At 35.6% G+C, this 14,734-nt stretch overlaps 1 protein-coding gene across 1 annotated transcript; it reads right to left on the reverse strand.

The window, feature by feature from the left end:
- Positions 1-11,075: 11,075 nt before the first annotated feature.
- Positions 11,076-11,744, reverse strand: LOC126727717 (uncharacterized). The gene has a single exon (XM_050433642.1). The coding sequence runs from the start codon at positions 11,742-11,744 to the stop codon at positions 11,076-11,078; it is 669 nt and encodes a 222-aa protein (XP_050289599.1).
- Between the last annotated feature and the right edge of the window lie 2,990 nt (positions 11,745-14,734).

Genomic DNA, 14,734 nt, shown 5'->3' on the forward strand with positions numbered 1-14,734 from the left:
CACAGCATCTTAGTGTGAAACTAAAATAAAAGATTGCAGACAATATATAAGAAACATGTGCATAAAGAGAGAAAAGAAACAGCAAATGTGAAGATAGGTGAAAGAACTATAATAACAACCTCATCATATATATAACATCATAAGTACAAGGTTTGCTATCACAATGTAAGAACAATGTATCCCTAAAAGAAGAAAAGAAAAAAAATACATATGTCCTCACTACATCCCTCAAAGTATGAACACTCCCCCTATTACAAAAATCTCCTATGCTAACTCTCCCCCTATTTATATGACTACTCTCATATCAAAAACTACTCCCTCTTTTTGTCACGAGTGACAAAGGGTAAGTAAATCAAGTAGGCTTCTCATCATCACTGGGCGAGCTAGCACCATCGTCCTCATCAGCATCATCACTGCCAAAGCCATCATCACTCTCATCCTCTGAAGTCGGTGGAGATGGAGAAGTATAAGCAATGAAACCACCCATGGCAGCCTGTAATCGTGCGATACTAATAACATGGGTGTTCACCTGATACAACTCATTACTAAGTGTGTCAAGACGAGCATCCATGCGCACAAGCTATGCCATGATGGCCTTAAGAGTCACTTCACCCGTAGAAGATGAAGTAGTGGAGGTGGAAGGTGCAGAAGAAGCTAAAGGAGTCGCCATCTCAATCCGTGGCCACCTCGGTCGAAGCTAGGCCTCGCTCCGTCGAACGGTAGTTGCGTTTATGGCACACATAACGGAAAAGTGTGTATACTCTGGACAGGAGACAGAAAAATGACAAAGAATCCGCGTGATAGTCAAAGAAAAAATGAGCTTATCACGGATCGCCGTATCCCTATAGACATCTATAAGGGATAGAATGAAATGAGAAAGGAAGTTAATAGAAATGTCCTCTAAGAGGGATAACAAAAATCGAGCACGAGGCTCTGTGATAGAGTTATAGTGAGACAATGGATGGAGAATGAATGTCATCACCATGTTAAGGAATCTCGGACCTTTTGCAAAGCCCGAACAAGGGGTGTTTTGACGGTCACCCTAAGATGAAGGTGTCTCATAGAAAAGAGACTAGAGTTCGTCTTTGGACACAGTCCTCAGACGATCACAACCGGGGTAGTCAGGATGCGCTACCCTCGGTACGTGTAGTACCTCAGATATAAGATTCGAAATAACTACAATGCGCGTACCTTGAACGCGAGTGACAAACTGAGGTACTGAAGTATTGAATCCATGCATATTGGAGTAAAACTCCTGTATGATCACGGAGAGACAAGTGACCGGGATGCCACATAGTGACTCCCAACCCCGACTGTAGATGACAGTGGGAAGGTCAGTATCGGAAAAGTCTGATAGAACAACTTGGCATTCCGAATGAATGCCTCGTCGTGAAAAGTTCTCTGAAAAGTCCTTTCAGGCTTTATCATCACGAAACCAAACAGAAGAAGGTGTGGTGTCAGAAGGAGAAAATGCCCTAGAATGAAGAGGGTTCTGGGACATGGTGGATTTTCATTTAGGTGCCATAGAGCAACTAACCGAAAGAAAGAGACCCAGGAATAGTTGAGGATTGCAAGGAGAACCCATGTTGAGAAATGGATGATTTGGAGGACCTAAATAAGGTTTTGATTGATGGGATTGGTAAGGCAATTGAAGTCCATCTTGGAGAAGAAGTTGGATAAATTTTGGGTTGCAAGCAAGCATGAAGAGAAGCAACTTCATCCCCATGTTAAAAATAAAAAATAAAAAATAAATAAATAAACTTTCTCATGTCAAGCTAAAAAAAGGTAATTCAAATATAGATAGAGTTTTTTTCTTTTGGAAAACAATTCTACCTCTCCCAAGCTAAATAAAGGAAATTAAAAGATAATTTTCCAACTCATTTTGAAATTAAAAGGTAATTCAAATATAGATTGAGTTGACTAAATTTTGGTGCCTCGTCACCTTTTTGGTCAACTCAATCAGTTCACGACCCCAAGTGGATGACTGACAAGGTGACGAGGTACCTCAACAAGTCCATGACCCAAAGTGGACGACCAAAAAAAAAAAAAAAAAAAGCACGAGCAGTCATGACTTATTAGAAAGAAGGGCATGTGGCGTTGAGGTTCAAAACCACAAGCAAGCTATTCATTCAATATCAACATTCAAGCGCTTAAACACCATGCGTACGTGTTGAGATCACCATATGCGCCTGTAAAGGGAAAGACAAGTGGAGCTTTGCATGCTGTCTACTAAGTATAGAGGTCGTGCATGCCAATGATTCATTAACCACTAGATATAGCATTTAAGTGCAAAACCACGAAGAAGCCACCATGCTTCCCCACGGAAAATCAAAGCTTCAGGACGTGTTCAATATGTGGCGTAAGTAATAACACGCAAGACGACGGAAGCAAAGAAAGCTCAAAAAACCAATGAGCGACAATCGTTATCCTTATAAAAAGCCATTGTTCTCAAAAGAGCTTAGCATATATGAAACTACTATTCTCAAAATAAACTAAAAAGTAAAAATCCTAAAGCTAATCAACGGGTACATTTTCTTCGACAACCTCAGCGCCACTCAGAACGCACCGCGTATACCCTCAACTACCCCATCAATCAAAGCGTAACTCCTGAGGAAAGAGACGATGGCTACAAGAATCTGTCACCCCATGAGTCCGTTCAGGGCGAAACTGACGGACACATGTGCTGAGGGGGCAACTGATAAGGGTATTTTTAGACCTACAAAGCTGACGACATGGCAAGACTGACGAATACATTTCGGTGGGTAGATGGATCCAATGGAAGCGAACCTCAGTTAGGCGAACCTCAGTTAGGCGAACCTCAATATGGACAGACCCAACAGAGGGGACGGACCCCCGGCAGACGAACCCAATAGAGGGGGACGCATGGTACTAGAAGTGCTCATCTAGAATCCTGATATGGAAAAGCCTTACACCCTACGCCTAACCATAATTGAGGGTTGTAGAGTACAAAATTTAGGCTGACAGATCCATTTGAATGGACCTAACGGTACGATACTAGTAGACGGATATTCTCTCTACATGGACGGATCCAAGTTACAAGGAAAAGAGGTGGACGGGCCTCAAGGCCACGTGGCACCCACATGGCTTAAGTGGTCTCCAAGGAATCCTAAAAGGAAATAATTTGTGCTCCACAGCTAACCCTAATCAAGGAGAGACCTACAAGGAAAGGATTTCCGTAAGATACACGCGTTAATGAAGATCTTCTCTACAAGGAAATATCTTGCCCATCACGTTTGGGACTATTCAAGAGAATTCCTATAAGGAAAAGACTTCTACACCAAGGAAGAGAGACCAACCTTCTACTACTATAAAAGCCCCAATACCCTCACAAATCAAGGTACGCACAATTTCTCTAAAGCTTAAACTCTCAAGTATTGTTGGAGTTCTCTTCTGACTTAACCTTCGGAGGGTCTTTGGCCGGTACCCCACCGATGCCCTTTGATTGGTTCTTCTCTTTTGTTCTTCAGGTGCACCTATTGACGTGTGTGGACGATCAACTCACTGATGATGTTTTGTGCATCATCACCAAATAAAGGAAATTAAAATATATTTTTCCTACTCATTTTAAGATTGTTACCAAATATTGGAAAATGAAATATTTTTCTATAAAAAAAATGCTTTTTGAGAAATGATTCCTTTTCTGTAAATTTTAATGTTGTTTATTTCGATAGTTTTTTGAACTTTCATGTGTTTAGTATAAGAAAATAATGTGTCAAAGGAAAATTATCGTTTAACTTCACTTAACTCGACATGGAAGAGAGTTGTTTTCCATGCCAACCTATCTTGGTGGAAAATAACTCTATCTCATGCCGACCGAATATATTATAAATAGGAAGCCAAAAGATACATGAATCAACAATATCATTCATGACAAAGAATTTAAAAAATAAATAAAAAAGAAAAGAAGAAGAAGAAGAAGAGAAGAAGGCATCTCCAATTAGTTGCCTATCAATCTTGATAATCCCTCTACTAGTCACCTCTATTTTCTATGATATTTCTAATGCAGATCGAGCCCTTATTGAAAGCATTTGCAAAAAGTCCATGGACTATGATTTTTGTGTGTTAGCTTTACTTTCAGACATAGAGAGTATTACAAGCTAGGACTCATTTTTGATGCCCGTGGTGAAATCAGAAATCTTCTTATACAAATCACAAACCCACTGGATAGGACTCAAAATTCGAATTGCCAAACCGATATAGAGAATGTACACAAGAAAATGCTTTTTGCAAGAAACGCTACAGGTACACAATCCTATGCGAAAGAGGCAACTATACTTACAGCTGCACAACAGAAAATTACAGAATGTAATGATGAATATGAGCGCCTCCCAAAACGTGAATCACTAATATCAAATTACACTTCGAAAATAGCGAAGCTAATCGATATTTTTTTTTTGTTACAATTTCTAAGATAACGGCATCTTAAAATATTGTCAACATAATCTTATGTGATCTATAATAAGACTAGGTCTGCTAAGGTCCTTGTAGCTCAATCATTACCTCTTGGTATTATTACATAAAAAATAAAAAAATAAAAACCTACTTGTATTAATATTTTTTTGGTAATCATCTCTCTTTCTCTCAATCAATATGGTATTATTGCATTATATTCAATATATCTTTGGTTAATCTTTTTGTTAATATTATTTCTTTTTATTTAAATAATTTTCTTTATCTTTTACACTTGTATGCCATATTTTATCACATATATGTGATTGATTTAATTTTTATATATCATATATTTTAATTAGGAGTGACTTTTGTCAATATTGATTCAAAAAAAAAAAAAAAGAAAAAAAAAAAGGGAAAAGGGACCATCACTATTATAAATTGTAAAGTTGTGATTTACAACTATTTTGTGTTGGCTTTAATTTCGTGCCAAATTTGATCGTAATTTTGTTCAATCTTTTATACCTTGTATTTTATGTGGGATTTCTTTGTATGGGTTGTGTGTGAGAGAGAGTGTGAAAACTCAAGGCAAAGTGAAGAGCAAAGAAGTTTTTGCGGGTAGCTCGCGAGAAGGCTTCCTGCGAAGTGAAGCATGTGCTCAACACATGATTGGAATGCGAAGAGTCATGATAGATGGTGACAGCTGGTTTTCTTCAGTGTTTTGTGGGTAAGGCCTTCCCGGGAGATACCCGCATTACCCACATATTGAGTAGAGTGCTTTCCAGAGAGAAAACCCTAGTCGCAACCTTTGAGAGTTAGAGATTGTTATACCCACAATCCTCTACACAATACATTGTGGTTTTCCTCAACTCCTACCTCTCCATTTCCAAATCCTTGAGAGGCTGATAGCCCAAACACTTACTACACCCAGTCTGAGTGTAAAGTGAGGTTTTGGTGCTGTTGGGAAGCATTGGAAGAAGCCATATGTTTGGTGGATGCAATCGGGCTGAATTGCGTAATCTGGAGAGCTAGAGAAGACAAGGCTTGGTGAAGTCAATTGGTAGCAGGAGCTTGGAGGACTCGAGTACTTGGGGTAGACTAGGCTTGGAGGGTCTTTTGTTATTCGTGTACTCCAACTTATTCTCTAGTGGATCGATTTACCGCTTGGAAGGTGGCGGAGAGGTTTTTTGCCGAGTACTTCGATTTCCTCTTCGATAACACGTCCGTGTGTTATCTTGTATTTACATTCTTCTTCCCTACTCTTTTAGCTTTCATTTTACTGCTGTGTTATGATGAATATGGCTTAGAGTAGTTACATTGTTTATCCGCTCGCATTTACTCTATTTCACACTTAGTTTAAGTTAGAGTAAAATCAACCGAGCCGTAATTTTTATTTGGGGGTCTAAATAGCTTTTGTGTTTTCACACATTTTCGAGCTTTTATAAATAGGTGACACGGTCCCTATAAAATTCATGCAAATGTTTGAAAAGATGGGAAAACATTTGCAAGAAATTTGAGGACTACAAGTCCCTACAATATTCATGCATATGTTTGAAAACATGGGAAAATTTTGTAAAAAGTCTAAGGACTACGACTAACATCGTCTTGCCTTACTCTTAATTGCAATAATCGTTGACATAGTACAAGCTACATATAATCAAATCCCATAAATCATAGATAGTGGCTCTGGCATTGACTAAGAAAGAATGAGAATTGAGAAGAAAAGAGACCCAGGAAAAGTTGAGGATTGCAAGGAGAACGCATGTTGAGAAATGGTTGATTTGGAGGACACAAATTAGGTTTTGATGGATGAGATCGATAAGGCAATTGAAGTCCATCTTGGAGAAGAAGTTGGATCATTTTGGGTTGCAAGAAAGCATGAAGAGAAGCAACTTCATCCACATGTTAGGAAAAAACAGAAAAACAAACAAACAAACGAACAAACAAACAAAAAAAACAAAAACAAAAACAAACAAAACAAAACAAAAAAAAAAAAAAACCCTTTCACACGTCATGCTAAAAAAAGGTAATTCAAATATAGATAGATTTGTTTTCTTTTGAAAAAACATTCTATCTCCGCCGAGGTAAATAAAGGAAACTAGAAGATAATTTTGAACTCATTTTAAGATTGTTACCTAATATTGGAAAATGAGATAGTCGAAAATAGAGTTGTTTTCCAAAAATATTTAGTGGAAAATAGAGTTGTTTTCTTGGCGTGAAATGGAGTAGTTTTCAAAAAATATTTAGTGGAAAATAACTCTAGCTCATGCCAACCTAATCTATATATATCTAAAAGTTGAAACATAGCATTTATTGTTACTACACTCTTGTTGAGCCACATCATCCACTTATTTTTTATCTTTTCATTTCTCTTTTTAAACTTTTCTTCTCCCAATTTTATATATATATATATATATATATATAAAGAACTCTTCTTTTCCCTTTTAATTCACACCTACTGTTACACTTCTTCCAACTTTTCTCCTTCATTTTTTTCTCTTTATCTCCCCACTACTTTAGGCTTTATTATTACACTTCCTTCATCCTTTTATCTTTCTTATATTTTTACTCTTCTTCTCCCTATTTTATTCTGTATAAATTTGATGTCATTTCTCCCATTCAATCCAGATTTCCAACACAATCTCTCTCTCTCTCTCTCTCTCTCTCTCTCTCTTGGGGGATTTTCCTTTTTTTTTTAATATGTTTTTTGGTATTGTGTGTTTTTTATTTTCATTTCCCATAAGAAAAGTCTTATCTTTCCCATTTATAACTTTGATTGAATTTTGGTTTTGGTCGATACATAGATTTTTTTGGAAATAAGAATTTGAGATTATATCAAAACACAATTTACATGGTTATGAATTTGAATATTCCTACCAATTGTTTGAGTAATAAATTATTATATAGTCTATTTTTTATTCCGTTGGTTTCATTTTAATTTTGGTAAAGATAACATTGTAATTTTGGGATGAGCTTTTGATTATTATAATTTTATTATTTCTTAAGAGATGAGAAATTTGAATAATAAATTTAAAATTGATAAAGTTTTGTTGTATATTAGGCAAATATAACATGCTACAATATAAGTTAGAAGAATATAGTTCACCTGAAAAAAAAATATATTAATAAAAAAATGATATATTTATAGAGATAAAAAGATAAAAAAAAAAAAATACTTGTACAAATCTTTTTTTATATATATAAATAAACGCTATTTGTAATGTGTAGAATGAGAGAGAGAATAACAGATTTGAATCTAATACAAAAACCTCATTTGGCAATTTGTTCATTTTAAAATAAGGGAGTGTTGCGTTGCATGGTTAACTTAGTTCATAAAAGTTAGCACCAAAAGGGTTCTACACACACGTGGGAGTCATAATTGAATATACAAAACCAAAGGTATGTGGGAAGAGAATTAAAGTTGACCTCAAGGTCCAAGGCCCAAGCTATATATGCAATATACATTTAAACTCATGTATGTAATCTCCTTATTTTTAGTCACGATTTTTACAATTAGAATTTTATTTAGCATCCTTTATTATTATAATTATTATTTTTTTTTTTTTGCAATTTTCACTTTGCTCTACTTTTCATTTTCTTCAACTATTTTCTTCTTAAGTCAATATTTCATTTCATCCAATCATTGTTTTCAAAAAAAAAAAAAATTCATTTGATTTCCTTTATAGATTTTTAAATTTTCTCCTTTATATCTTCTTTAAGTTTACAGTTTCACTTTGTTCAACCTTTTATCTACTTCCACCATCCTCTTCCACCTTAATTTTTATATAAATTTCTTATTATGTCATTTCCAACCCACTCCTCTATTCCTTCCAAGTTGTCCACGACAAAATAGCACAATACTCTCTCTCTCTCTCTCTCTCTCCAATTTTGTTTCTCTATCGGTTGATTTTTTTTTTTCAACAACTTATTTTTAGGATTCCAGTTGTAAGATATCTAATTATGAAATTGTCACTGTAATTATCAAATATTTGGAATTTCTTTTTGAATATTTTCTAATAATAGTTCTTTTTTATTGTTGATTTAATTGTCACATCACATTTGTTTCTCTTTTTGATAATTTGTATATATTTTTATGCATATTTAGGTAATTTGGTATTGCAGTCTCTTTCTCGTGATTTGGCTGAGTTGCCCTCAATTCCTACACATAAATCAAATGCACTCAATTTGCACAAAGTAAGAAAATGTAAATATTAAGTATTCTAAATGGCACAATGGATTCTGCATAGCCACCTTGCCAAATTATATCAAAATATGCCCAAAGGATCCAAAAGCCAAGACAAAGTATTCAAATTAAAAACTTTCACTCCTGACGATAACACTGCTTGCCTTATAAATAATTTGCAAAGGGTGGACTTGAAACAGCACACATAAATATTTGCATAGTTATGTATTTCCAACTAAAGCAATCCAACATATTTTTATTGAGGCGCCCATCTACTAGCAGAGGATTAAACAATCAGGTAACAGAAATCCACACATTAGTAATCCAACCTAGTCTTCAAAAATGCAATCAATTCAATTCACCCCATCAGCACACCCCATTTTTCATATAGCAAAAATATACACCCATGAATATAACTTAAAACAGAAATGCATGACTTAATGTCACATTGAATAGCAAGATGGAGCTTAGTGACCATTGGTCATCATCAAATAGTTTATGCCAGTTCATTTATTCTATTATTCCAATACATGTACAACAGTTACTCTTGTAGGCCTTTTGTCAAAACCTAACAGATATAGCCAAGAAATAGAGCTTGGTTGATGTACAGGAGCTAAAATAGAGGAACTTGAAGAAAAAAATTTTGAATAATGTAATCTAGAAATTAAAAATTATTGATATATCATGATGAAAGAAAATAAAAAGCAAAGAACGAAAAAAAATTACATATACTTATTTTGATTGATGGTATAATGACTTAAAAATGAATGAAAATATGTAATTTAATTCAAAGTAAAATTGAATCGATCATTCCCCTAATTATGTTGTGCAGACCTAATCCCTAAAACTGATATACCACCAATTTCAGGCTTAAGCCAAAAAATCCAATTTATATTCAATATATACAACAAAAGAATTGGGCATGAGGATACAACCTTATTGCAACCGATGAACACCACTGTTAGTCCAACAAATCCATCTCAAAGAGCTACTTGATGGTCATCGCAATCTTCTTCGACACACCTATTCCATATGTTGCCTCTCCATCAAATTGGGGATGTAATTGCAACTTGGGCAATTGGAGCCATTGAGTTGTGCCAGAGAAGGTGGAGTCGTTGAGTTGTGGGATAGAAGGACTGATGCTGGTTCTGGGTTTTGGAGAGAAAATTGATAGTGAAGATGGGCAAAGAATTCGGTTTGAGAGAGGAGCAATTTTTTTTTTTTTTTTTTTTTTTTGGTTGTATTATTGGGTTTTATGTATTATCGGGTTTTAGAAAGAAAAAAAATCAGATTTTTTTTTTAAAATAATGCTGACGTGGAGACATTGAAGGTGAAAAGAAAAGGAAGTATGTGTATTGACAAACCTGAAATTGATAATTACCTTTTTTCCTCTTTGTATAGCAACCGTCAAATTTTCACACTCAGTCTCCCAGATAACCTAATCAATGTTTACTTGTATGAGATAGATTGAAGGGGAAAAGAAAAAAGAAGCAAGTGTATCGACTACTGAGACACCTGAAAATGAAAATCACTTCTTTTTTTTTTTTTCTCGCAGTAAAAGAACCATAAATGGCAGTATGAACAATTGATTTTCTCTTGATCCCATATGCAGTTTATGTCATCAAAGCATTGAGACAATTGACCATCTTTTAAGGGGCTGTGAGTTTGCTCGGGATTTTTGGCAGCAACTTCAATTACCGATACGCATGAGGCAAACTTTCAACTTACCGATAGGTGAATGGCTTGAAGCCAATTGTAAATCAAATATTAAATCCAAATTGATGGGCATTCCTTGGAAGATTATGTTTCCCATGGGAGTGTGGAATTTATGGTTGCATAGAAACAATTTTATTTTTAGGACAGGTAAGGTGGATCGGTCATGCTTTAAGAGAAGCATTAAAGATAGTGTTGAATTTTTCTCTGTTGGGTTGAATGCTAAGCTGCCTAAAGCTAAATCTGTTATTGCAGTGGATTGGGAGAAGCCTCCAATGGGGTGGGGGAAGCTTAATTTAGATGGGTCTGCTTTTGGTAATACTGGACGTTCAAGAGGAGGCGGTGTTATCAGGGACCATGATGGGCAATGGTTGAAAGGCTATGCAAGGCCTCTTGGTTGCATTAACAGTTGTATGGCAAAGCTGTGGGCCTTAAGAGATGGTCTTCTATTAGCAAAGGAGATGGGGCTAAATAATCTCATCATTGAATTGGATGCCTTAAGTGTTGTTTTGCTTATGAACAATAATACTGCCAACTCGTTAATGGAGCCATTGCTAACTGATTGCAAGAACTTGGTGAGAGAGATTCCCAACAAGCAGATAGTTCACATCTATAGAGAAGCTAATCAATGTGCTGATGCGTTGGCCAAGCTTGGTGCTAGTAGCTTAGAATCTTTTGTTATCTTTTTGTATCCGCCGCCTATGGTGGAAAGTATTTTAGCTTCTGATAAAGCTTATTTACGTTGTAATAGACTTATTAATTCCTAAGTTTAATGATATAACCTTTGTTGACCAAAAAAAAAAAAACAAACAATTGATTTTCCATATGGCAGGTTGGAAATTGTCCTGAGATAATAAATGGCAGCGTGAACAATTGATTTGCTATATGGCAGGCGATTCGTAGTTATCATTAGCTTCACGAGTTTCTCATCTCCTCCTTCTGCTGCCAAATAGATAGGAGACTCGCGTTCCTTATTTGGATAATAGGACACTTCTAGACATTTCTCAACCAAGAACTTGGCCACTTTATTGTACTTGGCTTTCAAAGCCGAATTACGACCCACTTGGAATTTTTTTATCAAGGCTAGGTGCAAAGTTGCATTCTCCTCCATATTTTTCTCCACTAGTGGTACACAATCGCAGTGATCTTTCAACTGCTCGTTAGACAACTTGACTAAAAGGAAGGTCGCCATTGGAGCTACATGAAGAGGAAGGTCGCCATTGGAGTTCTTTTCCGTGACAAATTTTTGGCACAGTTGGATCTCCAGGCTCCCTTGTACAAATTGATGATCATCGTCTGAGCTTGCAACAGCAAGATGAAGGATTCTATTTAATTCGGGGGTTTTGTCGGAGAGAGAAGGTTGCTCCGTATCTTGAGCTATAATTTTGATGAAATCAATATCCTTACTCTTAACAGCCTTACATAAATTAGGATCCATGCTTGACTTTTGGGGAACTCTTTGAGATACTGAGCTCTCTTTCCTCAGCAACCCTCAAAATAGGGGCTTCTATCTTGATCTTCGCATCACCTGAATCAGTACTAGGTTTAGGAGATGGGGCTACAAGAAACATTTCATTAATTCTTTTTTTTTTTTTTTTAGATTTAGATTTTTTTTTCTAAACAAAAAATTTAGAAAGTAAATTTTTTTTGGTTTATTTTTTATTTTTTATAATTAAAATTAAAATTTCTGATTTGGCTTTTTTTTATTTTTTATTAATTTAAATCTGATGTGACAATTAAAAAATGTCAAATAATTTCTTTTAATAATATTTTAATAACCATATCAGTTCTATGTCAACAAGCACCATCTACCTTGTTGGAGTTTTCTATTAATGGGTTGACGGCAAAAATCAAAATAAAATTGATTTTCAATTTTTAGAAAATAGAAGAATAACAAAATCAAAATAAAAACCAAAATGAATATCAGCCTAAAATATAAGTACTAAAAATTGTATTTTCGCCTATTTTTTAATAAAGGCCAGGTGCAGAGGAGTATTCTCCTCTTTATTTTTCTTCGTTAGTAGTCTAGAAGCCACGTTGACTTCTTTTTATTTTCTTTTTTCATTTTTCATTTTTATGAATAAGCCACGTTGACTTTGGAGTTTTGTGCGTGGTGAGACGAATTGAGCAAATGATGAACTATGTACAGATGCTTAGCATTTGCATCTACATGAAGAGGAAGGTCACCACTGGAGTTCGTTGCCGTTAAAAGTTGTTGCTGGCACTGTTGTTTCGAGAGGATCGCTTCTACAATCTGATCATGGCCTAAGCTTGCTGCAACATGAAGAAGTGTATTTGAGTCGAAGAATCTTTCAAGGAGAAGAGAACATTCTGTATCTCGCAATCTTGTTAGGATGAAATCATAGTCCCAATCTTTTACAGCCTTGTACCTTTCAGAATCTTCCTGCATTGCACCATCCCCTTGTTTGTCTATAGATTGCTAAACAATTGATGTTTGAATGCCTTTTTTTTTTTTTTTTTTGCTTTGAATGCTAATGCCCTGCTAAGCTGCGTAAATAGCGGGCTCCGGTGCTCTTCTTAAGTCATTGTTCTCATTGCCCCCAAAGCTGTGGCTAATTAAAGTCTACGATCCAATATATCTAGTGACCCCAAAAAGATCACGTTTTTTTTTTTTTTTTTTTTGGTCAAAGGCAGAGAGGAAGGTTAGGGAGAACGGAGACATCCGATTGGATCATTAGAGATTGCTTGGAGATAAGGACTAAAGTTGTTATGATTTACAAAGCGATAATAATAACCATTGATTTTGTTTTGCTAGGGATGATGTCAAGGAGGTGTAAAATGTTATTTAATAGTCTTGTGACGATTTAATAATCATATAGAAACCTAGTGCGCAACCATAATTTCATAGTGGAATAAATTATGGTCAATGATAAATTTAGGCTTTTCATGAGATGAAAAGTAGCCCATGATTCGTTGAAACTAGTATTTTTATTTTCTTTTCATCCCATTATAAGCCATATTATTTAAAAGCCCATGTAAGGTGATCAAATAGGTTTTTTTTTTTTTTTTTTTTTTTTTTGAAGGGAGGGTGATCAAATAGTTAATCCAAGTATCAAAGGGATTAGTTTTAGTTGAGAATAGTTATCTCTCTTTTTCTTTGACATACATGGTTGGAATTGGGGGAAAATCATATTTTTCCAAGTACTCCTAGGAGCTCATGCCTAGGGTGAAGCAAATAGAGAATACATCCGAACTAGATATAGGACTCTATAAAAAATTAAACAATCGATAACTAAAATTAAATGAGAGATAAGAGTAAATAGTGTTTGGGTTGCAATTGGTTTTCCTTGTAGGATTTCTGTGTGGTTATCATCATTTTTTAGACAGCTCAAGTGGGTTATTTAAAGCTCCACCAAAACTCCTAACTTTTAATTTTGTTCCTACAAATTATGATAAATATTTTCAAAGTTCATTATTTTCATACAAATTAAGACATGAGCTTTAAAATATTTCAAACTCTCTTCTCCACCTCGCTCCCTCCATTCACAACTCGATCTATATCCACGAGATATCTCAACTACATGTTTGACCAAATCAAGCCCCACACAGCCAAAGATGGCCAAACATGCAATCTCCATTATTCATAATTATCTTATTTAATTCTTTAATTCTCAAGTATCCATCTTAAATTTCAACCATGTTTCTAGTTAAATACCAAAGAAAATTAAAGACACATTTTTTTTCTTTTCTTTTTTTCTCCTCACAGAAAAACCAATGGCCTCATATCTATCCACAACTCACGCCGAAGTAGAAAACCACCAAGTATTGGGAGCAAAAAATCTGAAACCATTTATTAGATACAACCACTAGTACTGGGAATCTGGGATGGACTTAAATGTGTAGACTTGTTGCATTGTGAGTAGGTCGGCTCAAGAACCATCACTACAAGAAAAACAGGCTATTGCGGCGAGCCAGAAGCGCTGCTAAAGCCCAAAAAAGCGCCACTAAAGGTACATTCGACCTATAGTGGCAGGCGCTACTACAGCGGGCCGTCCCGTCAGTGTTGCAATGCCGCTATAGGTCGATTGTGGCAGTCGTGAAAAGCACCGCTATATATGTACCTTTTAGAGGCAGGTGAAGGTTTATTGCGGCGGGCATAAAACCGCCGCCATACGTGTTTAGAATTCATGGCATTGACTTTTAGCGGCGGGCAGACTGCGCCGCTATAGGCAATCAATCAAAACGGACTAATTGCACTTTTAGCTGTGGGCGATAAGCGCCGCTATAGGGATTCATTTAAAACATAAAATGTGCACCTATTGCAGCGCTTTTTGACCGCAACTATAGGTGTTTTGTTTTTTTTTTTTTTTTTCTAATGGGTTTTAAAACCACTATTTGCTAATAAATAAATGGTTCACAAACCTATTACAAAGAACCTTTAATAGTTTTAGCTCTACTAACACAACA

The sequence above is a fragment of the Quercus robur genome, chromosome 5 (genome assembly GCF_932294415.1).
Source record: "Quercus robur chromosome 5, dhQueRobu3.1, whole genome shotgun sequence".
NCBI classification, from domain to species: domain Eukaryota; kingdom Viridiplantae; phylum Streptophyta; class Magnoliopsida; order Fagales; family Fagaceae; genus Quercus; species Quercus robur.